This window comes from Gopherus flavomarginatus, chromosome 8 (assembly GCF_025201925.1).
Source record: "Gopherus flavomarginatus isolate rGopFla2 chromosome 8, rGopFla2.mat.asm, whole genome shotgun sequence".
Taxonomy (NCBI): domain Eukaryota; kingdom Metazoa; phylum Chordata; order Testudines; family Testudinidae; genus Gopherus; species Gopherus flavomarginatus.
Window position 1 is genome coordinate 85,821,566 of NC_066624.1, and position 26,088 is coordinate 85,847,653.

Below are 26,088 nucleotides of genomic sequence, written 5' to 3' on the forward strand. Positions count from 1 at the left end.
TTGGCCCAGGTGATTCCCTCCACTGAGGGGAATGGAGAAAATCCAATGTGGGTGGAGTTAGGATGACCAGATAGCAAGTGTGAAAAATCAGAACAAGAGGTAGGGGTAATAGGTGCCTATATAAGACAAAGCCCCCAAAATCAGGACTGTCCCTATAAAACTGGAACATCTGGTCACCCTAGGTGAAGTGGAGCCCCCTCACTGTTGGAGTGAGGGAGAATCATCTCCCCAGCATGGGATACAGTGGAAACTGTTACACTGGTGTACCAGGGGTACTGAGCTCCTTGGGTTTTGAGAGGGAACAGCTGGGACAAAGATGCTTTCACCAACACCATTCCCTGTTGGCCCTGCGAATAACCACATGAATATCCCATTGAGAGTTAATGCTGCCTCAGGCAATGTAAGATTTCGGGGCTATTTTGGTTTGCGTTTGGTTGGTAGATGGAAGGGGAGCACTTCAAAAACAATGAGTAAACTGTATCAGCTTAGCTGTCCATCCAGCATGGTGTCTGTGCTAGGGAGACATTACAGTCATCCACATACAGGAAGCCAACACAAACACAAGAGTAAATGTAGAAGAAATCAGACCAAACGAGTACTGAGCATACAGCTCACTGCAGTGCTCTTTACCCTGGCACCCCAGGATCTAATCTAGTGGAGCAGGACGTGTGATATGCTAGGAACAAATCACTGAGCACATGCAGCCAAGTGCAGTAACAGCAGGGGGAGTTGCTCCCTCAGGTATGTCCATGTCCATGTTTTCAGTCGCTTTGTTACTGAAGTATTAGCTATAAGAGAGCGACAAGGTGGGTGAGGCAATATCTTTTCTTGGAACAACTTCTGCTGGTGAGAGAGACAAGCTTTTGAGCTTACACAGAGCTCTTCTTCAGTCTGGGAAACTAACTCAAGTGAGGGAGGGCAGGCGTCTGCAGCCCCCCGAGCTCTGGAGCACCGGGAGGGTGAGCGGCACGTGGCCCCAGTCTCCCCAGCCCCAGCCAGAGCACTGGGGGCTGGAAGACTAGAGCCAAAGGGAGTGGTAGCAAGCAGCGGGTGGGGCTGCGCCTGGCTGTTTGGAGAGGCACAGCCACCCCCAGCCTATATGACCCGCTGCCCATGGCTGGGGCGTTGTTTGAATGCTCACCAGACACTGTCAGAACAACAGATGCAAAACCTGCAGACATAGCTCCACTGTTCAGTGATCAATGCAAACACCCTCAACACACCTTTCAAGATCCATATCTCCTACACACACCTAGAACAACATGTGGGGCACCTCATCCAGTGCACTAAATATCCCAATAGCAACTATGTGGATGAAACCAGACAATCACTATGCTCTTGTCCACCTTGTCTCTCTAATATACTGGGACCAACAAAGCTACAACAACTCTCCATATTAGCTATAATAGCAGAGTCGTTGCAACTGTATGATGGACAAATTTACTTGCATGTGTCATACAAGCACTTGATGGGCCTTATTCTGCAGCCACTGACCTCAGTGGGAGTTGTGCTCTCAAGTGCACATACAGCATCAAGCTTAATGAGATCTGGCAAACCTGTTACACAGCTATACACACCACTTTCATTAGAACACTGTTCTGGGAAGCCATAGGTTTTGACCAAGAAGAATTCTAAGGTGCTTATAATGGGGGAGCAGCACATTTGAGAACCAACGTTCAACAGACATTTATCACACAGAGTCCGAGAGTTGAGAATTCAGGTGATGACTGACACAAGAAATATTTCATAATTTTGCTTCTGTTTATATATCTTCCACTGCCAGAGAATAGTCTAAATTGGATCAACAGTGACACTCTGTGGGCAGGTTTTGCCACAACGGCCCAAGTTGTCAGGAATGGTGCTCTCTCAGATGCTTTCAGACATGTATATATACTGAAGACCAGTTACTATAATTCCAAGGCTAACAAAGACCCATTTCCTCTCTTTTCATGCTCAGATACCATGACAACCTACTGTGCCATAAATACATAGAGATAAAAAAATAAACAGGTAAATTATTCATGGGGCTGAAGTTGCATAGAGGTGTCACCAGCTATGAGTGTACAAGTTCAGTGATTTGTGCAGTCAGGAGTCAATCATCCAATCCTTCTTATGTTTTATTACATTTTAATCTAATACATGGATTTAAATTTTAGATTTACACCCAGTATAGACTTCTGCCCTTCCTCTTCTGCACCGTTTCCTTCTGCTATGCCCTTACCCCTAGCTGCCCCAGATGTTACAGGTTAGATTTTTCCAAAGCCCCAAAATTTACTTGACTGCTGCAACAGGTCTAAGCTCCCACTTGCGGTGGTGGCTGCCACTTCAGAATACCTCTCAGCCCCTGTTCTTAGATCTTTTATGGGCTTGCATGAAAACGCAGCACAGGAGGTGGTGAGGAAGCCATTGGGTGGCGAGACAACTCTACAGCTGGCTGACTTGAGTCCTAGTCTCTTGCGGGCTGTAATATTTTGGTCTAATTTCAGTTGTCGGATTTATTGTGCAGGCGTTGGGTGGTGCTGGTGTTCTGTGATATATAGGAGGTCGGGCTAGATGATCTGGTAGTCCCTCCTGGTCTTAAAGTCCTTGACTCTATGTGCAGAAGTGGAGCAGGCAACTTCTCCCCTATTCCTGGGCTACAGGAAATAGTGGTTGCCCATTATATTAAAGCTGTGGTCCCAAACTTTAACAGCCCACGAACCCCTTTCATGAAATTGTGAAATCTCGTGAAACCCCTCCTAAAAATGAATATTTCCAGGGATTTAAGTTTAAAGTTCCTCGGTGCGATGGATGCACTTGCTTTGCTCTGCATAGCTCTTGGAAGTCTGGAACCACTGGAGAAAGATAAAGTCTCAGGTCTGGTAATACAGACTGCTAACAACCAACAAACTAGAAAATGAGAAGATTCACTCAAGTCTCACTGAAGCAAAACAGCACTCCAGAGAGAATGACAATTACTGAGGCACCTTAACACTGCTACACTGGCTACAACGTGCTTCCGGCTGGTTTTGATCACAAACAGCTTTTCTTCTGCCACAAGGGTTCCCTGCGAGGAACAAATTAGCTTGGACCGTCCCCCACATGCAGCATGGCCCCTGCTCACTTTGCCCTCAATGCCAACTTTCCCTGTCTGACAAGGACAGGGATCTGAGCTGCCATGCGCCTGAGGTCTCAGCTGCCGCCCTGTTCACCACAGGGCTCAGGCTACTGACCCCACACCAGGGTCTGGGCTGCCGACTCCTGCTGCTGGACCCCATTGACCGCTCTGGTCCACTGAGCTTGGGCTGCAGGTCCCGCTGACCGCCAAGGTTTGGGCTGCCAGCCCCAACTGCCCAGCCCAGCTCTTCCCGGGGCTCGGGCTGCCAGCTCCCCTGCTGACGGGGGTAAGGCTCGGGCTGCCAGCCCCAACTGCCCAGCCCCGCTCTCCCCAGGCCTCGGGCTGCCAGCTCCCCCCGCTGAAAGGGGTAGAGCTCGGGCTGCCAGCCCCAACTGCTTGGCCCCACTCTTCCTGGGGCTCGGGCTGTCTTCCCCGCAACCAGATCCCACCTGCTGCCTCCAATGCCTGGGGTCCTCTGGCCGCGATTAGTGAAATTTTTCTGGTGAACCCCCTGTAATGTTCAGCGAACCCCCAGGGGTTCGCAAACCCCAGTTTGGGAACCACTGTGTTAAAGTAAGGGACACAACAGTGTTCCCTCAGCAACCAGGGATGGTCTATCCTGGCTGGACATCACTGAAATAGTTGGTTTGAAATTACTTCAGTTGGCAGGAAGCAGCAAAGCTGCAGTGGGGAGAGAGTGTGGGGGTCTAGAAGTAGAAAGGACAAAATAGTCTGCTTTCCTGCCCTGCCTATTCTCATGGACTAGAAAATGATTAGAGAGAGAAGCAGACCAGGGAAAAAAGGGAACATACAGCTCAACCAGGCCAGCTGAGTCCAGGAAGTCTAGGCAAGAGAAGAGTTAGCAAGTGAAAACTATTTGTATTCTGGCTTATCAAAAAGAAGGGGCCAAGACAGATCTGGTACAGAAATTTAGCTAATAGACAATGGGCCCAAATGGGCTAACATCGATCAGATGTCTGGCCTCAGGAGCAGGGGCCCTCTGAATACAGACAGTGAGTAGCACACAGCCCACAGCCAGGCCTAACCTTGACTTTCAGAAGAGGATCCAGACAATAGGTCTAACTGCCAATGGAATCTAGAGCAGTGCAGACTAACCAGGTAGAGCAGAATCTTAGATATGGCAACCAATTTACCTGAGACCAAAATCAGCCGCAAAACCCCAGCAAGTTTCTGCTCCAGAATTCATCAAAACCACTAAGGGTAGATGTACCAGTGCTAGAGACTGTGACTGGAAGAGCAGTTTGGACTGTGTTTGTGATATGAGTTGGGATCCTTACTTGTTAGATAATAATCTAAAGTCAATTGTGTTCATCCTGTTCTATTATGACAGCGCCGCCTCTGTATGTGTGTCTGACATGAACTTCCCTTGAGAGCATGTTACATACGCAAGCAGATGGGTGTCAGTAAACTCCTCAATGGTCGTTACTGCATACAGCTAGTCAAAAACAAAAGGAAAGGGATTTGCAAGAAAAATAAAATAAAAGCATTTTAACATTCAAAATTTCAAAATCTGAAAAAAACTGACCAGCACCATAGTTGGTTACAAATGAAGGGAGAAATTCTTCCTTTTTTATTTTTCTCTTCAAAATTTCAACATTTTGAAGTTCTGAAATTTTGACTCTCTGTTACTGATAATCCCTCATCATCATACATGTGTAATTTCCTCGTTGTTCACTAGATACCTCACAGAAGAGTTTGACCACATCCCTTGGGTTGTAAGAGACTGTCTCTTCCAAAGGGAGAGAAGGGACCCAAGTAGGTTAAGTAGAATACAGAAACATTTCTCACTCTTTAAGTTTGGTGAGTGGGGGACAGTCAATGATGACAGCCAGGGAGCCCCCATTATAAGTCAAGTCACAGTGCTCTCAAGTTTTAATTGGATATTTTTAATAGTCAGACTCTTAGTGAGTTAAGTGCCTTCAGTCATCGTACAAACCAGCAGTCTCAACTCACGATAAGACAGTAGAAGCCACCAGCATTAGCCTGGTTAAATGACAGACAGTCATATGCAGGTTTGGGAGTTTTAAATTAGGTTATTTCAGCAGGTGCTGAAAGCAAAGCAAATAGTAAGTTCCTGGTTTGGCTGGACGATTTAAAGATAAACTCTGGCTCTTGGCTTTAGGGATCAGCAAACAGAGACTTCTTCACGTTAGTAGAGATGTTCTGCATCACAAGAAGCCCAGCCCCACCAGGGACTTCTCTATTGCTAACAATTTTACATGGAAGGCACTCAGATACTATGGTGATTGATGGGCAGTAGCATAAAACCCTAAGATAGTAATCATCTTTGCTTTTATACCTGATCCCTAATAGCTCCCATTTAAGTATGCTCTTTCCAGGGCTGGCAACTCAAGGAGATTCTTCAGGATGGGGCAAATTGTCTTGCAATTTCCAGAGACAAATTTTATACCCAGCCTTGCTCTGCTGCTATGGAGTATGTACACTCCATCACAGCAGACTTCCTCATGCTGCCCTGCCTCTACCCTGATCCAGGGCTCGTCTACCACACAAACACTCATGGCAAACTGGGGTGTAAATCTCCCGCACACTAAGTGTCCATGCAGACCCTGTTGCCAGTCATTAAAAGTTTTTTCGTGCGCTTAGATCTACCCTGCTTTGAAATGACGGGGAAAAATTAAAGCACAGTAGGAAACTTTCAGTACATGGCAGCAGAGTCCACATGGACACTTGGCACACAGCAGGTTAGTGCAGGGTAGATTTAAACCCCAGCTTGCTGCAACTATTTGTGCAGACAAGCCTCCAGAGGAACCAGCTCATGGACTGAGAAGATAGGTTGGTCACTACTGACCTTTCGGTCCTGAGTTAAATCTTCCTGCAAGTGGTTAGTAATAGTGTTTTGATGCTGTTATCTAGGAGTTGGACAGAGACCCCCCAGCTCTGTTTGCACAGCAGGAGATAGGAAAGATTTTGCCAGTTTTGTTGATAACAATTATTTCAGCTTTATCTTGCTAAAGCAGCTTTGTGCATCACCTTCTACCATGACGTCAGCACAGCTCTGAGTAAAGTGCTTAGCTGCTGCTACATAGCCAGAAAGGGAGTAAAAAACATTATCAAATAGCAAAATTACTGGACTGTTTCCTCTTATTTCTCCACAGTGGGGTCCTGGTTTAAATATATATATATGCGCTTAAATTAGAGGGCTCTTCCTATTCAATTAGTAATGAGACTGTAGGTCAGATCTGGAGCCAAAATCAACACAGTATCACATAAAAGAAGCAGGTTGCTTGCCTGGACCATTACTGAAAAAGCAAGACAGTATATATATGAAATGAAGCCAGCAGAGCACACTCTTACTTTTATTGACCTCATCTCAACTTTTAGTCCCTGATCCTCAACGAAATCTCCACAGATTCCTTCCTAGATAGCTCACAGCTATTTCAGCCACACTGTGTGGGAAGAGGGGAATGACTTAGAGGAAAAAAAAAATCATTAGAGCAATGGCCATATTAAGAGGATAGAAGGGCCTGTGCTTACAGTCACAGGCAGCTTTTGAAACTCAAAACACAGATCCAGGGGTGGAAGACACCTCAATTTGTGGGAATAGCATTGAATTTAATGCCAAGCTGAGGGGTCTGCTCATCTTAGTACACCATTTGGTGCTTTGCTACCTATGTCTAGCCTAAAAGCACAACTAGCTGAGGCAAGCATGGGTGGCAGGTTTGTAGAAATTTTGGTGGTGACCAGAACCCTCCCCCCCAACTCCACCCCCACACCTGCCAAAGGCTCTGGGTGGGGGGAGGAGGTCTGGGATGCAGGTCCTGGCCTGGGGATTAGGGTGCAGGAGGGGGTGCAGAGTGCAGGCTCTGGGATGGAGTTTGGGTGCTGGGTGCAGGCTCCAGGCTGGGGCAGGGGGTGGGTATGCAGGAGGGGGTGAAGGATGCAGGCTCTGGGATAGAGTTTGGGGGTGGGAGGCGGTGCTGGCTTTGGGAGGGAGTTTGAGGGCAGGAGGGGATGTGTGGGAAGGGGGAGGGGTGCACGTTCTGGGAGGGAGTTTGGGGGTAGGAGGAGGTGCGGGGGTGAGGGCTGAGGATGAGGGGTTCATGATGCAGGAGGGGGCTCAGGCCTGGAGCAGAGGATTAGGGTGCAGGGGATGAGGGTTGGAGTTGAGGATGAGAGGTTCATGATGCAGGAGGGGGCTCAGGGCTGGGGCAGAGAATTAGGGTGCGGGGGGATGACAGCTCTGGCTGGGGATGAGGGGTTTGGGGAGTTGGAGAGGCTCAGGGCTAGGGCGGAAGGGCAGGGTAAGGGCAGCCTGCCTTGCCATTAGTGAATGGGGACACTAGGACCCCGGGGCAGCAGACAGCAGTTGCTGCCAGGAGCAGGCTAGGAATGTGCTACTCGGCAGCACAAGCAGGTACGGGAGAGGCGCACGCTGCTTTCTTTCAGGCAGGGATGTGGGGCGGGGAGACCCATGGTGGGGGGACACACAGGAGGGAGGGGTTGGCAGGCAGAGGCCAGGACCTGCTCCAGGTAGGGACGCGGTGGGGCGGGGGTAAGAGCCACGGGGGCCAGGGCCCGTTCCAGGCAGGGCTGGGGGAGAGACCCAGCTCCAAATATTGTTGGAGCAGGGCCCCCAGCCCTGAACATTGCTGGATCTTGGGCACCACAAAAGAATATAACCTGCCGCCTATGGAGGCAAGGTCAGGACACTCTATGCGAACCGATCTCCTTCTGCCCCCTAAGGGGCAAGATGCTTCATCATCACTCCCTCACCTGCTTAGGGAGTTGATGATGGTAAATGGAAGAGTGGCGATAAGGCAGAGGAGAGAGTGAGGGGAGTTCTCGGAGGGAGTTTGAATAGAATAACCTCTGGGGGCTGGGGGTGGGTAAGTAAAAGATAGCACAGTGTGCAGTGTGTACTAATTGGGATTTGATGGTACTTCTAAAGGGCTTACAGCATCATTCTCAGTAGAGACTTTAAAATCGTAGATTAGCCAAACTCAGGAAGGCTGATCAAAGCAGTTATCACCATTTCTGAAAGTGTCACCTCCTGAATCCTCCGTTACGTACAGACTTCCATTAATTATGTAATAATCAAAATATGGTGCACTCCTGTTCCTCAGGGCTGGCTACTGGTGAAATTCCTGTAGGGGCCTTGATAAGAGCCAGGGAGTCTCTATTTGGCCCATCTCAACTCAAAGAACCAAATGGTCCCACGACTGTGAGTGCCATGCCATTCAGTAGCATTACTGAACACAGAACAGAAGCAACCCACTGACACGGAGCCTCAAGTCTGTTCAGGAGGCACAACGCAGCTGGAAAGTTAGAGAGCTGTGTATCCAAGGCTCCCATAGTTAAAGTGGAATCCCAGTGTGGCATATGAGCAGCACAGTGCCTGCCCCCAGCATAGAAGACCTTTGCCAGGAGAAAGGGATGTGCAGCCCTGTGCCCCAGCAATTCCTCGCTGCTGAAATAGACACATTTGGCCATGGTGTAATTTACAGCAGGATTGAGGCTGGATTGATCCCTGGCTGGCCCCAGAAGAGGGGAAGCATAAAGTGGCATACAGCCATATTTATATCTCCCCACAGTCCTTGTAAACTAAAGTCAGTGCAGCTTGGATGCAGCCCAGGATAAGGCCAAAGTTACTATGCTGAGGCATAATTGTAGGTGGGTCACTCTGGTTCTCCTTAGCTACCTTAGCCCCTCATCATCTGCTCTGGCTGGTGGGCTGTTCTCTCAATTATGGATACTCTCCCTGAGTTTCTGTTGTTGCTTTTATAGATTCATAGATTCCAAGGCCAGAAGGGACCATTATGATCATCAAGTCTGATCTGCTGCATAACAGGCCAGAGAACTTCCCCAAAATAATTCCTAGAAAAATATCCAATCTTGATTTAAAAATTGTCAGTGATGGAGACTCCACCATGACCCTTGGTAAATTGTTACAGTATTTACTCTCACCATTAAAAATGTACACCTTATTTCCAGTCTGAGTTTGTCTAGCTTCAGCTTCCAGCCATTGGATTGTGTTATACCTTTCACTGCGAGACTGAAGAACCCATTATTGAATATTTGTTCCCTATATAGGTACTTATAGATTGAATCATGTCACCCTTTAACCTTCTCTTTAAACTAAATAGATTGAGTATCATTATAAGGCATATTTTCTAATCCTTTTAGAATTCTTGTGGCTCTTCTCTGAACCCTCTACAACAGTAGTTCTCAAAGCCGGTCCGCAGCTTATTCAGGGAAAGCCCCTGGTGGGCCAGGCTGGTTTGTTTACCTGCCACGTCCACAGGTGCGGCCGACTGAAGCTCCCACAGGCCATGGTTCGCTGCTCCAAGCCAATGGGGGCTGCGGGAAGCAGCGTGGGATGTGCTGGCCGCTGTTCCGGAAGTCCCCATTGGCTTGGAGCGGCGAACCACGGCCAGTGGGAGCCGCAATCGGCCGAACCTGCCAGCACAACCAGTAAACAATCCGGCCCAGCCCGCCAGGGCCTTTCCCTGAACAAGCGGTGGACTGGCTTTGAGAATCACTGCTCTACAACGTATCAGCATCCTTCTTGAATTGCAGGCACCAGAATTGGACACAGTATTCCAGCTGTGGTGACACCAGTGCCAATAGAGAGGAAAAATAACCTCTCTCCTCATATTCGAGATTCCTCCATTTATCCCAGAATCACATTCTCTCTTTTGGCCACAGCATCACGTTTGGAGCTCATATTCAGCTGATCATTCACTACAATTCCCAAATCCTTTTCAGAGTCACTGCTTCCCAGAACAGAATCCCCCATCCTGTAAGTATGGCCTACAGTCTTCTCCCCCCAGATGTATATATGGCACAGCATGCCATATTCTTCAAAGTGATATTATTATGATATGATTATGGCACAATTATGATGCATTTTATGCAAGATGGGTCATGTGAGAGGTCATTGGAAAAGTTATGATTTGTCAAATATTATCCTATTTATGTGCATGTATCATTTCTGTATCTGAAGTTATGAATATTAACTATGTATCTGTATTTCAAATGTAGTTAAACCTGGATAACACCCACTAGACAAGATGATTTCAGTCTAGATAACTGGTTGGGAAGGGCCTATTCAGGGCAATGAGCCATTAGGGAAAACAACAGGCCCTAGGAGAAGCTTATCTCCCACCTGGTGAGTCTTCCTGAGAATGCTACAAACAGCCTGTGAGTGATGGCTGCTATAACTCTACAAGGACATGTGACCAGGCCACATGATGCTGGACTCCATCTTGGGGTGTCAATATTTTTCCACAGACTGGTCTGGGAACCAAGCTTTGGAACAAAGAGTTCCCGCCCTATGCAAAAGCTATGTAAGACAGGGAGTGACATCTTCTGTGGTTCTTCACTCCCCACACTAGAAGACTCCTGGAAACACATGAGGAACAAAGACTGAACTGGGGGAATTGTTGGACGCAGGCTAATGGGATTTCTAGCCTGTGTATCAAATACCTGGGGATTCCAAGCTGTAAAGAATCTGCAGCCTGTTGTACCATCAGTTAAGGTGAAAATCTGCTATTCACATCCAATTTATTGAGTATATTAAGCTTAGTTTATGTTTTTGTTTGTTTGCTAGGTAATCTGCTTTAATCTGTTTACTGTCACTTAAAATTTATCTTTTGTAGTTAATAAATTTGTTTTTGTTTTAATCTACACCAGTGAGCTTTGACAGGAGTGCTTGGGGGAAATCTCTGCTAGGTTACCACAAATGTGCATTGTCTTCTTCACACTGAGGGAGAGGTAGACCAGGAATTAAACCCATATACTGGCCTGATTTGACCAGGATAGGATGGTACAGCTCTGGGGTCCTAAACTGGGAAGCTGGTGGTTACAGAGCCTGCATCTAATTGCAGCTGGGTATGTCCCTACCTGGGTGAATGCTGGTGAAAGCGCAGGCTGGAGGGCTTTGCAGCTTGTCACAGCAGTACAGTGTGATAGGGAGCCCAGTCTGGTGGGTCATGGGGCTGAGTGGTACCCAAGTTCCAGCTCACACCCCAGGGAGAACCAGTCACAGTGCATATTTACATTTAGCCATATTAAAACACATTGTTTGGTTGCACCTAGTTTATCAAGTGATCCAGATCACTCTGAATCCATGGCCTGTCCCCTACATTATCTACCACTCCCCCAATTTTTATGTCATCTGAAAACTTTATCAATGATGATTTTATGTTTTCTTCTAAATCATTGATAAAAATATTAAATAGCATAGGGCCAAGAACTAATCCATGTGAGACCCCACTGGAAACACATCCATTCAATGACAATTCCCTGTTTACAAGTCCATTTTAAGACCTATCAATTAGCCAGTTTTAAATCCATTTAATGTCTTCCATGTCAATTTTATATTGTTCGAGGGTTTTTTAATCAAAATGTCATGCAGTAGCAGTCAAACGCCTTAGAGAAGTCTAGATAGATTACATCACCACTATTACTTTTTTCAACCAAGCTTGTAATCTCATAAAAACAGGATAGCAATTTAGTTTTACATTACCCCCCCCTTTAATTCTTTATTAATCAAGTCTTGTTTTAACTGCTCCATTATCTTGCCCAGGATCGAAGTCAGGCTGACAGGCCTATAAATTACACAGGTGATTCAGTTTACCATTTTTAAAAATCAGAACATTATTAGCTTTCTTCCAGTCTTCTGGAATTTCCCCAGTGCTCCAAGATTTATTGAAAACCGACATTAATGGTCCAGCAAGCTCAGACAGCTCTTCTAAAACTCTTGGATGTAAGTTATCTAGACCTCCTGATTTTAAAATGTCTAACGTTCGTAGTGCGATTTAACATCCCCCAGAGCTACTAGTGGAATGAAAAGAGTGTTATCAGCACGAGCTGTATCTCCCTGCTGGAACGTGTGCTACACAGTCTGGGGCACTGCATTGCTGCTGTCCCCAAATGGACACTTCTACATGGTTAAATAGCTGTGAATGATACATCGACTTGGGGAGTTAAGATAAAAGTAAACTAAATGTTTCACTTAGTGGGAGAAGGCCCCAGGTGTTCCAAGGGAAGAACTGCCACTGGTTCTAGAAATGAACTTAGAAAAAAATATTTTACAAAAATTGGTACATCAAGATCAGAGAGACCATTGAAAAGAGAGGCTGATGGTGTAAGATACTTTTCACACGGCAAACAACCAGAGTGGTAATGATTGTGTAGATTACAGTGTACAGCGCCAGTCATATATAAAGGAAGTGTGAAGTGCCTGGGGACAGTAACTCCTTTATTCTCCCACACTGTACCCCCGTCATTCCTCCTATGCCCAGAAGCTCAACAAAAAAATATTGCTTTATAGCTGCCTCTGGGGTACAATGTCAAAGGCTGGCATGTCCCTAGGACTGGCTCTGCTGCAAAGCACTGTAGAGTTAAGCTGTCCATTTTGAGCTTTAAACAAATAGGACTTGGTCCAAACTACATAGAAGCAATGGCAGTATGCCAGTTCCCATCATCTGGTGCAAGTCAAGGATACCCTTTGTCATCTACGCCTTATGTTCTGTCTCCAAGATGTCTGAATTACCCTCCCCTGGGTTATATGCCTACAGTTTTCCAATCAATAAGGCAATGCAGTTTTTGAAAGAACAAAATAACTTTGTAGAGCACTACTATAAACTTTTAGCAAATCTCGTCGGAGGATCAGCACCGTTACTTTCCCTGATTATTAATTTACTGAGTAACAAAAGCATGCCTGGTGCTGTACAAGACATGGTCCCTGCCCTAAGAAATATACATTCTAAAATTACACAGAAAATACAGTTTAGATACATTGCAGGAGATGCCGAAATCTCAAAGAAGTACTAATGTTTTTAATGTTCTTCTGACTTCGGTAGATTAATGAGGGTTGGCTTTGAAGACAAATGTGTTAAGGAACAACTGGAATAAAAACAAGGTGGTCATTTGACCAATGAAAGGGAGGGAGCTCCCAAGCGTAACGTGTGACATGGGAGAAGGCACCACGATGAGAGTGGCAGAAGGAAACAAACAGTAAGTTAAGGAAGGAGGCATGGGTGAAACTGTGGCAGTGGGTGAGGAGAAGAAGGATATGAGAACTAGAAACTCCCCAACAGACTGCCTTTCCAAAGCAATTTTAACAATACTCAATGAAAGCAGGAAAGGCTCTCTTAGGACTCATCAAGCTTGAATGTAAGAAAGGGGTTGACTGTTGCAGCAAAACGCTGCCTGAGTTGGGGTGATGCAGACTCACACCTCCCTCAGTAGAAACTCCAGAGGGGATTGAGCCTTGGGAAGGTACAGTCCCACCCAAAATACTCAGGTGCCCAGGGTAGTGTGCTTATTGCATCATCCCGTAGTGCAGCATACTCCCATCTCCACAGCCAGATAGTGCTGTTGATCTCGAGGTGGGGAAGGGGCTCCCCTGCCCATTTTGGGATAACATGCTTCTAGAAGTGCTAGGACACACAGGGAGTGCAATTGTGCTAGGACACTGCACAAGGGGAACAGCATGAGGAAAAGCTTCTTTCTGCTTGTGCGGCTGGTGAGCAGCAAGCCACTGACCCAAAGAATTTACATGTGCCTTCTGGAGGGCTTTCACTGGAATAATAGCATACAAAATACACTAGTACTAGACTAGAGTACAAGCTGAAGAGCAGTGCTAGAAAGTGGGTGTGATGTCTCAATAAAGGGAGCTTTCAGGTTCTCAAGCTAATTTAACAGAGAACAATCTCCAGGTACCAATAGAGAAGAACATACTACCTGCCGCGCACACTCTTTTAAAGAGAAAATTAGAACATTAAATACTTGTGAGTGAACATATCTAAATCTCATAAGGAACTTTAGTCCCTTCATTATAAACCTCTCATAGCCCAAACTAAAGCCAATTTGTCAACAGAATTTATCCTTGCCCTGTCTGCAGTTGGCAGGCTTAGTGTAATAAAAACAAATGTGCTGCCAGTGTTTCTCCTTCTCTCTTACTTGCCATTGATCTGCACAGACAATTTCTAATACACCTCTATCCCGATATCACGTGACCCGATATAACATAAATTAGGATATAACGCGGTATAGCAGTGCTCCGGGGGTGGGCGGAGGGGCTGCACACTCCAGGGGATCAAAGATAGTTCGCTATAACGCGGTTTCACCTATAACACAGTAAGATTTTTTGGCTCCCAAGGACCGCGTTATATCCGGGTGGAGGTGTACAATTTTTGGTCAGTTTTATTTGGAATAATTGAGCTTCTGTTCCAGACAGACAAAAAGCAAATCTCACATTTTTGAGGGGAGTCTCTGTTCATAGCTGGCTGCAGGAGCTGAAATCTAACTGGAGTTTGTGGAGCTTTACTCTGGGGGACGATACAAATCTTCTGCAGTGAATAAAACCAAGAGTTTGTAAAACTGAATCCTGAGGAAAAAAATATTGTGACAATTGAGGATCTGATTCTGGCTATAAAGGGACTCACTCTACACCTACTTTACAGCTCCTTTACACTGCCAGTGTGGTATAAAGTAGTTAGGCTCTTTTTGTACTGCTTTGCCAGTTAAAACATTTAATGTGACTTTCTCTCCTCCCCACCACCACTTGACCAACGTTAGAATTCACTACAGTTCACACCCCTGGACACCAGACTGCAGTGCCCTGTTAGGATAAGGTCAGAAAAATAAAAATATACACATATTGTGGATTTTTTGGTGTAAAATGTTTCTCTAAAACATTTTTGTAATAAATTAGCAATAGTCGGCACTAGGGCACTTTGTGTTGGCAGTGGGTCGCCAGATGTTTTTTTCTCTGTGTCTCAAAGGTGGCAGCCCTGACAGCAGCCTTAGTACAAATGAGAATCAGGATCTAGGTCTGCTGGAGAAAGTGTAGAGAAAGGGGAAGAAATATAGTTTTATCAACTGAGATCTATAGCAGGACCCTCAGCCTGGTTAACTAGTTTATAGGATTTCACAAATGTCACTTCATTTATCTTTGGCCAGAAGATTATATATTCAAAATTTGTCTTAAAATGATTCAGCAAGTCACTGACCTCACTTCAGTAGAGTTACATCAGGGATGAATTTAGCCCACTGGGCTTAAGCAATTTTTACACAGTAAACCACAAGGGCATATAAATACCTCTCTTCATTAAAAAAAAAAAATTGGTAACATATTCTGTTGCAACCCAAGAGTCATTTTTCCATAAACAACACTAGTATACACAGTGGCCACTGCATCAATGGCGCCTTTGATCCCTCCAAGCAAAACATTAACATAAAAATATCCATTTATTTTTACGTTTTCTGAATGTCGATTATGGACAGAAACGGTCTGTATTAATTTCTTAGAAAGTATGGACTTCACCGCTCCACCCCTCAGCTAACAGTGAGTGCATTTTACTTTATCCTGTTTGATGATTTCTTAAGTATTTACATGTTATCACCAATATCCCATAGGTATGATTTGGGGTTTTCTTTTACATACAGTGTCCAATGTTTAAATCTATAATCCTATAAAAAGATAGATAAAAAAAGAAATCTGAGCTGAATCCTCTTTTTGGATCACCCATACAAGACTCTTTCAGTGACAAAGGCTCTCTGCAGATACATTTTCTAGTTTTCAACATGAACATGGCTAAGACAGTTTTAAATAATGTTATCATCCATGCAAAGGAGGGAGGACTATGGAAAAGATAAGCTGACAGCAGCAAGAGAACACTCTGAATAAAATCGCTTTTATATAATAAGATTGTTATTCTTTCAAATCTTCATACTAATCAAGGGGAGAAAAAAAGACCAGAAATCCAACAAGGCATGTGCATCTTGAATGACTCTACTTTTGTGCACAACTTTGCAAATCTGACCCATCCTTAACGTTCTCCTGGATATTCAAAGCCAAGTCCCAGTCACTGAACAATTTACATTATTCATCATTTCAAAGGAAAACAAAGGGCAAAGAACACTAGTAGCAGAAGAATGTCTCAGATGCTGAGGCAATGGCTCTGTTAAGGAAAGATAGTTTCACAAAAGTTGGACTGAACAAAGCCACTCTTGCGAAGCACCATTAAGACACACAAAACCACACAGAGGTTGCCAACACAAATTACTTCCTTCTCTCTTGCCCTTCACAAATTATTTGGGCTCACTTTGCCTCTCCAGCTTCTCCTCCCAAAGAAGTCTCTTTGGCTGACTGCCATCTTTCCTTCACAGGTCTTTCCTGGCAGTTGTTTTTGGAAGCCACAAGAAGTTTCCAGCTACTGGAAAAGCACTCCAGGCCTCCTCTTCTTCCCCTCCAGACTTCTCTCTGTTTAAAATCCCTCCCCTACTTCCCTTGAATTTATCTAATTTCTCATTCCCCCAAACTTCTCTCTCTCTGCTCTCAGCACCCATCTCTTTTCTGAAATTCACCTAATTCCCTCCCTTCCCCCAAACACCTATTCTCTCCTCCCTAGCTCTCTAAATAAGTCTCTCCTTCCCCAACTGCACTTTCCCAGTTCTCACCTTCCCCAGCCCCAACCCCTCCCCACCTTCTCTTTTCTATTTCTGCATATTCCCCGGGCCTAAAATTTTGCCAGTTTCTCCTTCCCCTCCTTTATAATCTCACTTAATCTCTTCTCACAATTGCTAGTGCCTATGCCCTCTCCCAAAAATCCAGTCTCCTGCATCTCACTAAATTCCCCCATTCTCCCCCTTTCCCAAACTCACCTAATTTTCTCTCACCCCAAATCACTTTAGAACTTGTGTTTTCCTTCCTGTATGCATTCTCCCTTCCCCTAAGGTGACAGACCTGGCAGCTGAATACATCGCCTCTCAATTCACTCTCTTACTGCTTGGCCTAGTTGCTCTCTCTGCTCTGCCCTGTAATAAAGCAGAATGCTGCAGTGTGGCCCAGAGAGGTTGCTGTCTGAAGACATACCTAGCTGCCTCTCTTTGCCCAGCCAGCAGGGGACCAGAGTGGACTATAATGGCTTGATGGAGGTCACTCAGAAATCTAAAAAACAGTCATCATCAGCTGGGACTGGAAAAATGGGAGCTATCAGGTAACAATTAGAGTTGGGCAAATAAGGGGTTTTTCAGTTTGCTGGCAATTCCAGGAAGAAAAACTAAAAAACATTTTGTTTTAGATTGAACCAAAAACATTTTTTTTTTTAAATTTTAGCAACAAAAGGTCACATGAAAAAATCAAGTTAGGTTGAACAAAATGTTTTGTTTGATGCAACACAAAAATTTTCATTTTGATTTCGGGTATTTTAACAAAAGCAAACAAGGACTAGATTCACAAAACAACTGGAGGAAGAGTTTCCTTTTTCCCTGTAACTTTTAGCCCAGTGGTTAGGGTACTCACTTGGGAGACAGAAGACCAAGGTTTAGTTCTCCCTTTGCCTGATATGGAGAATGGAAATGAACTTAAGTCTCCTACATGGCAAAAAGGCCCATTAGTCACTGAGCTATGGAATATTTTGAGGTGTGCTTTTTCTCTCAAGCTCCCCACAACCTATAAACTTGGGTCTCCAATTTACTGTGTAGGTACCTGAACCACCAGGCTACAGCATCAGTCTTAGTACTGCTCTCTGGCCCAATGACTAATCATTGTCACTATGAATTACAGTACTATGATTTGTAATGATGAATGACTATGAAGTACCACTATGAAAGACAATGAATAGCTATTGGGTGAGAGAGAAAGAGTAACAATTCTGTTATAATTCAATACTCACCTAGAATGTGGGGTACCCAAGTTTATAGGTTGTGAGGATGAATGTTTGTGAAGTGCTCAGATACTACGGTGATGACCACCACAGAAAGATGATGAAGATATGGGCCAAATTCTATGATCCTTAATTGAGAAAAACTCCCACTGACTTCAGTTTTCAAACTGATAGTTTTGTTCAATGAAAGACTATTAAATTTGACCCTAAATATACACTGCAAATACAGTACAATGGTATAGGTATTTTTAAATCAATATCAGAACATAACAATGGTGGGTTAGGCAGGGCCGGCTCTAGCTATTTCGCCACCCCAAGCACGGTGGTACTCCGCGGGGAGCACTTTGCTGCTCGCCGGTCCCGCGGCTCCAGTGGACCTCCTGCAGGCGTGCCTGCGGATGCTCCACCGGAGTCGAGGGACCAGCGGACCCTCCGCAGGCACGCCTGCAGGAGGTCCACCGGAGCCGCCTGCCGCCCTCCCGGCAACCAGCAGAGTGCCCCCGGCGGCATGCCGCCCCAAGCACGCACTTGGCGCGCTGGGGCCTGGAGCTGGCCCTGGGGTTAGGTTTTTTCCCCCAAATCTTCACCAATTGTCTAAATGGGGTCCAAATCCAACTTTCCAAAATATTGAAAATAAAATATTCTCACTCAACCCAGTGAAAGGCCTGTTCTGAACCTCAGGACATTAGCAAACTTTTCAATGTCACTGACCAGCTTTTCTAGAGAATACTTGAAACTCACTAGATCTTATAGGAAAGAACCCTCCCTATGAACTCAGTATGATCTCAGTCTATTTAAATTTTCTCAGTGTTTCCCAATCTCTAAGAATTAAAAAATATCATTTTGAAATCATCAATAAGTATAGAATTGAAAATCTTTCATAAATTTACCTTTTTCAGAGGCTGACTATAATATTTCATTCATAGTCTGTAGAAAAACTATCTTTAACTCAGGAGTTCCCAAACTTGGCTCATGGCTTGTTCAGGGGAAGCCCTTGGCGGGTCGCAAGACGCTTTGTTTACCTGAGCATCCACAGGTACAGCTGCTCACAGTTCCCAGTGGCCACAGTTCGCCATGCCTGGCCAATGGGAGCTGTGGGAAGCAGTGGCCTGGCCCAAGCTGCGAGCGGACGTACCTGTGGACTCTCAGGTAAACAAAGCATCTCGAGGCCCACTAGGGGCTTACTCTGAACAAGCCGCAAGCCAAGTTTGGGAACCCTTGCTTTAGCTAAACTAAAGACCCATCTGACTCTGACCCACAAAAGTTGTTTAGCTTTGGATTTTGGTTTAGGCAATTTTAGAAATGAAGCAAATTTCAAATTCATACATAAACTTCTCTAAACTTCAGGGATATCAGATTTGGTATTTTGGCTGGGCTCAATTCTAATCTAACAGATTCTGAAAACAACCGTCTGAGCATGACATTTTCTTTCATAAATTGTCGCTTTAATTTCCTTTAAAGACATATAGCTTTTTAAATGTAGGGTTAAACTCTTTGTCAAAAATAAGAAGCTGTAAGCCTGCCAAACAAAAAAGATACAGGTCTGAACAGTAACAAGCATAAGTGTTTCCAATATTTTTTCTAAAGCTGCATTAATAATTTTCATTAAAGATTTCTTAAACCAGTGATCAGCCAAGACCATTTGCTTTCGGAATGAAACTGGATACCAGAGGGTCATGATTTTTTTTTCCCATCTTCTTTTCTCTGCATCTGTATGTCAAATGCTTTTTACTACACAGCTTTGTACTATGGTATGGAAACTGAATATATCTGCACTCTGTAAATGTTGGCTGTGTATAAAGTTGGTTTTCTGTTTCTCTGCCTCGTTATTCTCTCAAAAATAAAAAATATTTGTATTTTAATAACTTTTACATGTATATAACAAATACAGTTTCCTTTCCACACATGACAACGTGGCACAATTAAAGTCTTTCCACATGTAACTCAGATCTTAGCTGTGGCCCCCAAACCAACCTAAAATGTATCTATAATGGGGAGGGGAGAGGAGGGAAGGGCAGTAATTTAATTGGAGATACTGATTTTAAAGGCAATTACAGAACTAAAATATATTTATCATCTTTCTTCAGAACTGTAGTTTTCTGGACCAACTGAAGTCGACTTTCTGTTTATTTTTACTGCCAGAACAAAACATTTCCCCAACCGACGTTCACGTAAGTGATGCTCAGCTCTATCTATCCAAATGGTCTTCCTGAATATAAGCCATATCAGCATTAAGTGCTTAATACAAGACATGTTAAAATCTATGCTCTCTCAGCTGGACAAGTATATGCATTAACATTTAATGAAACAGCTTTAATTTTATTTATAAATGTATTCCATCTTATTTTTCTAGCAACATTCATAACACAAATCAGCCAGTATTAGAAGCAATAAAATAAACTTAGATTTAAAATAATGGCTGTGAAACTCCCTAGCTATAAATTATTTTTATAAAGAAGTTCAGTAAAGTAGGCATGCTCTCGGTGGAAGATGGGATTATTTTAAAGACATTTTGATCTAAACTATGCAGTGTGTACCTTGTAAACAAGACTGTTTTGAGGTTATAGAGCGCCCCCTCCAAATACCAAAACAGGGGCATCTGAACCATTCAGAAGGCAGTGAAAACTATTCCCACTTTAAACAGTGCGTCTGTTGAGAGATACTGGAGAATTGTGAAGTGGGAGGATCTCTACAATCTATAGTTACTATTTTACACAATGTAAAATTAACCTGTAGAACTCACCGTTACAAGACAGTACTGCTGCCAAGACTTTAGCAGGATTCCAAAATGGATTAGACATTTTATTTACATAATAAAAACACTCACAGTTACAACAGACAAGATTCAAAAATTATCAAAGACCAAAAAATACTCAAAGCCACAGGCCTCGGAGAATAAGCACTGACTGCTGGGGTTATGCAGAAACTTCCACAAAAAACATGGTCTTTGAAACTTGTCCATTATAGGATTTCTTGCATCTTCTTCTGAATCCCCTGGAACTGGCCAGATACAGGGTACTGGACTAGATGGACCACGAGTTTGATTTGACACCAGATCCAAACCTCCACAGAGTTTGGATTCCAGTTTTGGTTCATTCCATTATAGAGCCATGGCCCAGCCATCTAGGATTAACCAAACCTTCATGCAAAATTCACTGTGTTCAGATCTGAGGGTTTGCTTTAGGCCCATCTAGGATTTTGACATTGTTCAAAGCAGGGAACAAAACGTTGTGAAAGACGTTGTCTTGAACTTTAAAAAACAATTCATAAATTTCAGTAAATATATATGCATAGAACAACATGTGGAACTACCATTCAGCAACACGTATGTTACCACTGATCCTCTCACACCTACACTATTCCAAGCAAATTGTTTCTCTCCATAACTCTATGAAAAACTGCACAAACCAGTTTCTTGAAGTATTTTACAACTGTGAAGTTTATTTCACAATTTGGTGATATCAAAATAATATTTATAAAGCCTCTACTCAACCACCTCAGACACTGTCTGTAACTACACTATGAAACACAAAAAAACATGGTATTAAAGAAAAACTTTATCAAAATTCAATGGAGTCAACAACAACAAAAGACTAAAAATGGGGAAAATATGCAGGGAGTAAGATTAGAACCATGGAGCCAACAGCAATCAACATAAATAACATCCCAGAAAAGAAAACAAATGAAGGAGGGTTTTGTTTTGTTTTTTTAAAGTGGAGTGATATGAACTGAGACAGAGGAGTGAGTTACATTCATTATGGGCCTGTCACCTTACGCATGGCAAAGACAGGTCACATAAGAGTACAAATAGCCATCAAGCCAAGTCATGAAAGACAGTGCAAATGTAGACCAGGTCTACACCATTGAGGGATTTTAAAAAATCAACAACTTAAATTCAATCTGCCACTTTATAAACAGCTAATGCAGAGGAAAGAGGGCAGGTGTAATGTGACTGCAATTGCTCACCCCAATGATAAAACATGCTGCTCCATTCTGAACAATCTGCGAGCAATAGAGATGCTGAAAACCTGATAAGAAGGAATTAAGTTGTGCAGTGAAAAGGGCATGAGCTGCTGTTGTGAGGTTACCATGAGATAAACAATTGTGTGGTCTGCGCAAACCATGTGGAAAAACACCTTTACACCATCTCTGACACATGGTGGCTAATCAGTGGAAAGGGCATGGTCAAAAATGATACCGAGTTTCTTAACTTGACTCACTATTTTAAAGGGACAAGGTGGGTGAGGTAATATCTTTTATTGGACCAACTTCTGTTGGTGAGACCTGTGTAGCTCCGTAGCTGAAGTCTGAAGAAGAGCTCTACATAGCTCAAAAGCTTGTCTCTTTCACCAAAAGAAATTGGCCCAATAAAAGATCTTCTCTCACCCACTTTGTTGCTCCAATATCCTGGGAACAACACCACTACAACACTGCTATCTTGAAAGAGTTTTTAAAATTGCATTGGATATATGCAAGACTCTTAACTACAGCTAACAGATGTGAGGACTGTAACACAGGGAGTAAATTCAGATATTGAACAGTGAATGTAGGGGGAATTATTTGGAGTGATACAGCTGAGATGGCAAAGATACTTGGTACAGCTGTTATGGAAGCTGTAAATGTGACAGTAGGAAGTTGTTTTCTATATTTTGAAGCAAAAGAACAATTATTTATCTTATAAGAGCTATACTACTACTATAATCTGATTTGGGAGGGAATCCTTCGGGCCTGGTTTAGTTAACATTTGCTTCTGACCCATGTAGTCATTACTATGGCAGGGCACCTTCCTTTCAGTGTATATATGCTGCTTACATAGGAGGCTTTAAATTCCAGCAGTGCAGCCTGTTTGCACTGCTATACAGATGATAAAAGGGATCTCTCTCCAATCACCACTCTAGTTTAAGCCTTGACTAATGAATGGCAGCTTTTACGCGCAGACCTGCAGGTCCTACAGATTTCAACTTTATGAAACTGAACTCCTATAAAAAGGAAGCATTATTAATCTGCCTCCATGCAGACACACCTAGGTCAAGAACCCAGGAGTATCTACCTGCAGTTTCACACGAAGTCTACTGTGTTATACGATGAGTAAAGGCTTGACGATGGAATACAGATCGGGGAGTGGGTTCTTCTGAATTCTGATTCTCGCTGTGCCACTGATTTGCTGCATAGTGCCGGGCAAATCACTTAGGGCCAATGTTGTTCTAATTTACATCCGTATAAGACTGAAGTAACTCCCTTGAAGTCAACTAAGGGAAACTCCACATTAACGCCACTGTATTTTTACACTAGCATAAATGAGTAAAAATTATGCTCTTTAATCTCTATGAGCCTCATTTGCTTCCTCTATAAAATAGGAATGATAATACCTGCCTCATAGCTCTGAGGATTATCTGATTAATGTTTATAGAGCCCTTTGAAGAAGGCAACTGCTAAGCACTATTCTTACTGTACTCCCAATCTTGCAACACTGAAGCTGTTTGCACTTTTGGGGCATGAAATGAGTGGATGTCTCTCGACTTGACTACAGCAAATGAGTGCAATTGACAGAGTCAAATTAGTACACTCAGAAACAAAACTGCTTAAACCTTCATTGGGTCAGTCATTTCCAGCATGTCACCTCTTTTCTCAATCACTGCACCAGCCCTTAGTAAAATCCAGGAATGGCCAAACTGGGTGGGGAAAAAAACAAGAAAGCCTCAGCACAAATATTAAATCAAAGCCTTTTCTTAGGTTTGATAACTATGGGTAAGTATCACCCCTGTTTCTTCCCAAACCCTAGCAAGATGCCTACACTTCCTGATCTTGAAATTTCAGAGAATCTCACCACTTTTTGTGCTGACTGTTATCTTCAAATCTTGTGAATTTCAGGGCTTCCTGGCATGAGGGGTGCAATACATTCTGAAATGCAGGATGCCTTACAGTTAATTCAAGGCTAAGACAACAGCACAACAATGCTCATCAGAGAGAATACAAGACTTTAATATTATTATTTGTAGCACCTAGAGACAACTAAGAAGAGGATAAACTAAAGCTTGCTGAGTAGTCTGGGGCAAGGTTGGTTCAGATTATAAATGGTGGTTAAAATAAAGCATAAATAGTACAACTAAACTATACAATATGACTCTTTAACAATCACAGCTGATCATGGAACAGAATAGCTCATACTCTCTTCAGAATCAGAAAGTAAAATACTGAAGAGAAAATATTTGCATTTTAAATACTAAGAACTACATTAGGGTAGCCCCAATGCAGCAACTGTGGAACAAAGTTACTAAAGATTTGAAATCAAAAAAATTTGTTGAACGTTGTGCGCACTCTATAGTAAGGACAAATTGTTATAGCAGCTGCACTGTTATAAAATCTGGAGGAACAGCAGTGAAGTCAGTAGAGTTACTCCAGATTACACTTGTGTAAACTTTAGTAAAATCAAGGGAGTTACTCCAGATCTACATTTATATCAGTGTAAAACTCCAGTGGTATCACTGGAACTATTCCACATTTTACATCTTTCAGGTGCAACTGAAATAAGAACCTTGCCCACAGAAAATAGGCTGTGGTGGACTAAAGTGAATAGTTGTGAACATAGAAAGACCAAATAAATAGTTTGAACATTTATTACTTAAAAGCTTAGTGTGCACAGAAAACTTAAATCAGTGCACTATTTTAACTCTGATAGGGTTTCAAGTTTGGATGAGTCTATGGGAGATCTGAAAAAAGTCAAAAATTTCTGTTTAGACAGTCAAAAAGTTTAGATGCTTATTCTCTTATTCAAACATTTTTAAGGCTCCCTTCTTCTACCAATGATCCTTCTCCCTCCCTCCTTCAAAGTCAGTTATATTCTTCTCATTCCCTTCAAAAAACCCATCCTTCCCCAGAACTCTACTTCCTCCTTCCCAACAGCCACAGTTCCCTCTCCAAGGCCTCGTTTACACTAGGAAAACAGATAGGTTTTTTTACCATGTTAGCTAACATGTGATAACTAAAACATAGTAGAATATTAGCGTGGACAAGTTAGGTACAGTTTTAACATAGGTTAGCACATTGAGGTAAACATAGGCTGTATCCAACTAATGTGGTTTAAAAAATTACCTTTTTTCTTAGTATGGATCTACCCCAACTCTGCCAAACCCCTCTCTATAATCTCTACCTTTGGTGATGCTCCAAATGGGTGATAGTATAATCCAGTTCAGAGATGGACAAGCCACATGCAGCTCTTTTACAGTTAAAGTATGGCTCACGGAGCTCCCCCTCTCCCTATTCCATTCTCCACCAGACTGGGGTGGGGGATACTCAGGGATTCTGTCCTGTGGCACAGTAGTGGGGCGGCTTCTGCCCTGCGGAGAGGGCAGTCTTGGGCCTTCAGACCTGAGGGAGGCACCTGAAGCCCTGAACCCTAGCTGCCACACTCCTAAGACCCAGCTGCCACGTCCAGCTCTCAAAACTTCTGAAGATTATCATATGCAGCTCAATAAGTCAGTAAGTTTAGCCACCCCAATCTAGCGGCTAGGTCACTTGGGTAGGATCCAGAAGACCTGCATTCTAAACCCACCTATGCCACCGATTTGCTATGTGGCCATGGGCAAGTTGCTTCACTTTTCTCTGTCTTTATTTCCTCTCGTCTTATATATTTAGACTATAAATGATTTGGGGCAGGAACTGTCTCTCACTATGTGTCTGAACATCACCGAGCAGTGTATCAGTGCTCATCCCTAGCCTAAAAAAAAGTTTTTCACCCTCAGTACAGTGTCTGTGGGTTAGCTGATTTGAGCAATTTTATCAGGCTCCTGTGGAAATTTATTGAACTTCTAGTCAAAAAAATGACTAATAATGTTAAGCAAATTTACTTACTGTAGCTGCTCACCTTACTGAATCAAATAAGACTGTATTTGTGTTATCCTTGCAGAGCCAACACAGCTTTGAGACAGGCAGCTGGATTCTCTCTCTCATATACACCATCAACAGACTCTTTTAGTGGGCAGTTGTGATTGCTGAATATTTATTAGCAGCAGCAATGCAAGCAACAGGCAAAATCCAGCTTGACTCCCAGATCCCAGGTGGAGATTGCAGCACTTGGAGGTAGGAAATGTGTATTTTTATTTGTAAGGTGAACAAACTGGACCTAGAAGTTGTTGAGAAAGAATAATACAAAAAAAACTTGTGTCATTTTCAAAGGGTCACTTATCAGAACATAACCCCTGGCTAGCCATAAGCACTATTAAAGTACAGAAGCTGCTTGGGGGTCACATCCTCTGTGGGAGTCTTGCACCCCACACAAGCCCTTCAATTCAGGCTACAAAACTCTTTCTAGCAGTGGGAAAGGAAGAGGAG

General features: G+C 43.5%; 1 protein-coding gene across 3 annotated transcripts in view; it reads right to left on the reverse strand.

The window, feature by feature from the left end:
- Positions 1-750: 750 nt before the first annotated feature.
- HLTF (helicase like transcription factor) overlaps positions 751-26,088 on the reverse strand; it is a 119,523-nt gene continuing 94,185 nt past the window's right edge. The window contains exons 26-27 of one of the 3 annotated variants that reach the window (XR_007776020.1): positions 25,622-25,879; positions 23,585-23,658 (exon numbers count right to left, since the gene is read on the reverse strand). Coding sequence is in view for 2 of the 3 variants with exons in the window: in XM_050965826.1 (XP_050821783.1) it covers positions 25,729-25,879 (151 nt within the window). In the remaining variant the exon portion in view is untranslated. Of the gene's footprint in view, positions 789-23,584; positions 23,659-25,618; positions 25,880-26,088 lie in introns of those variants that run through there. The other 2 variants (XM_050965830.1, XM_050965826.1) reach the window with 2 other exon arrangements.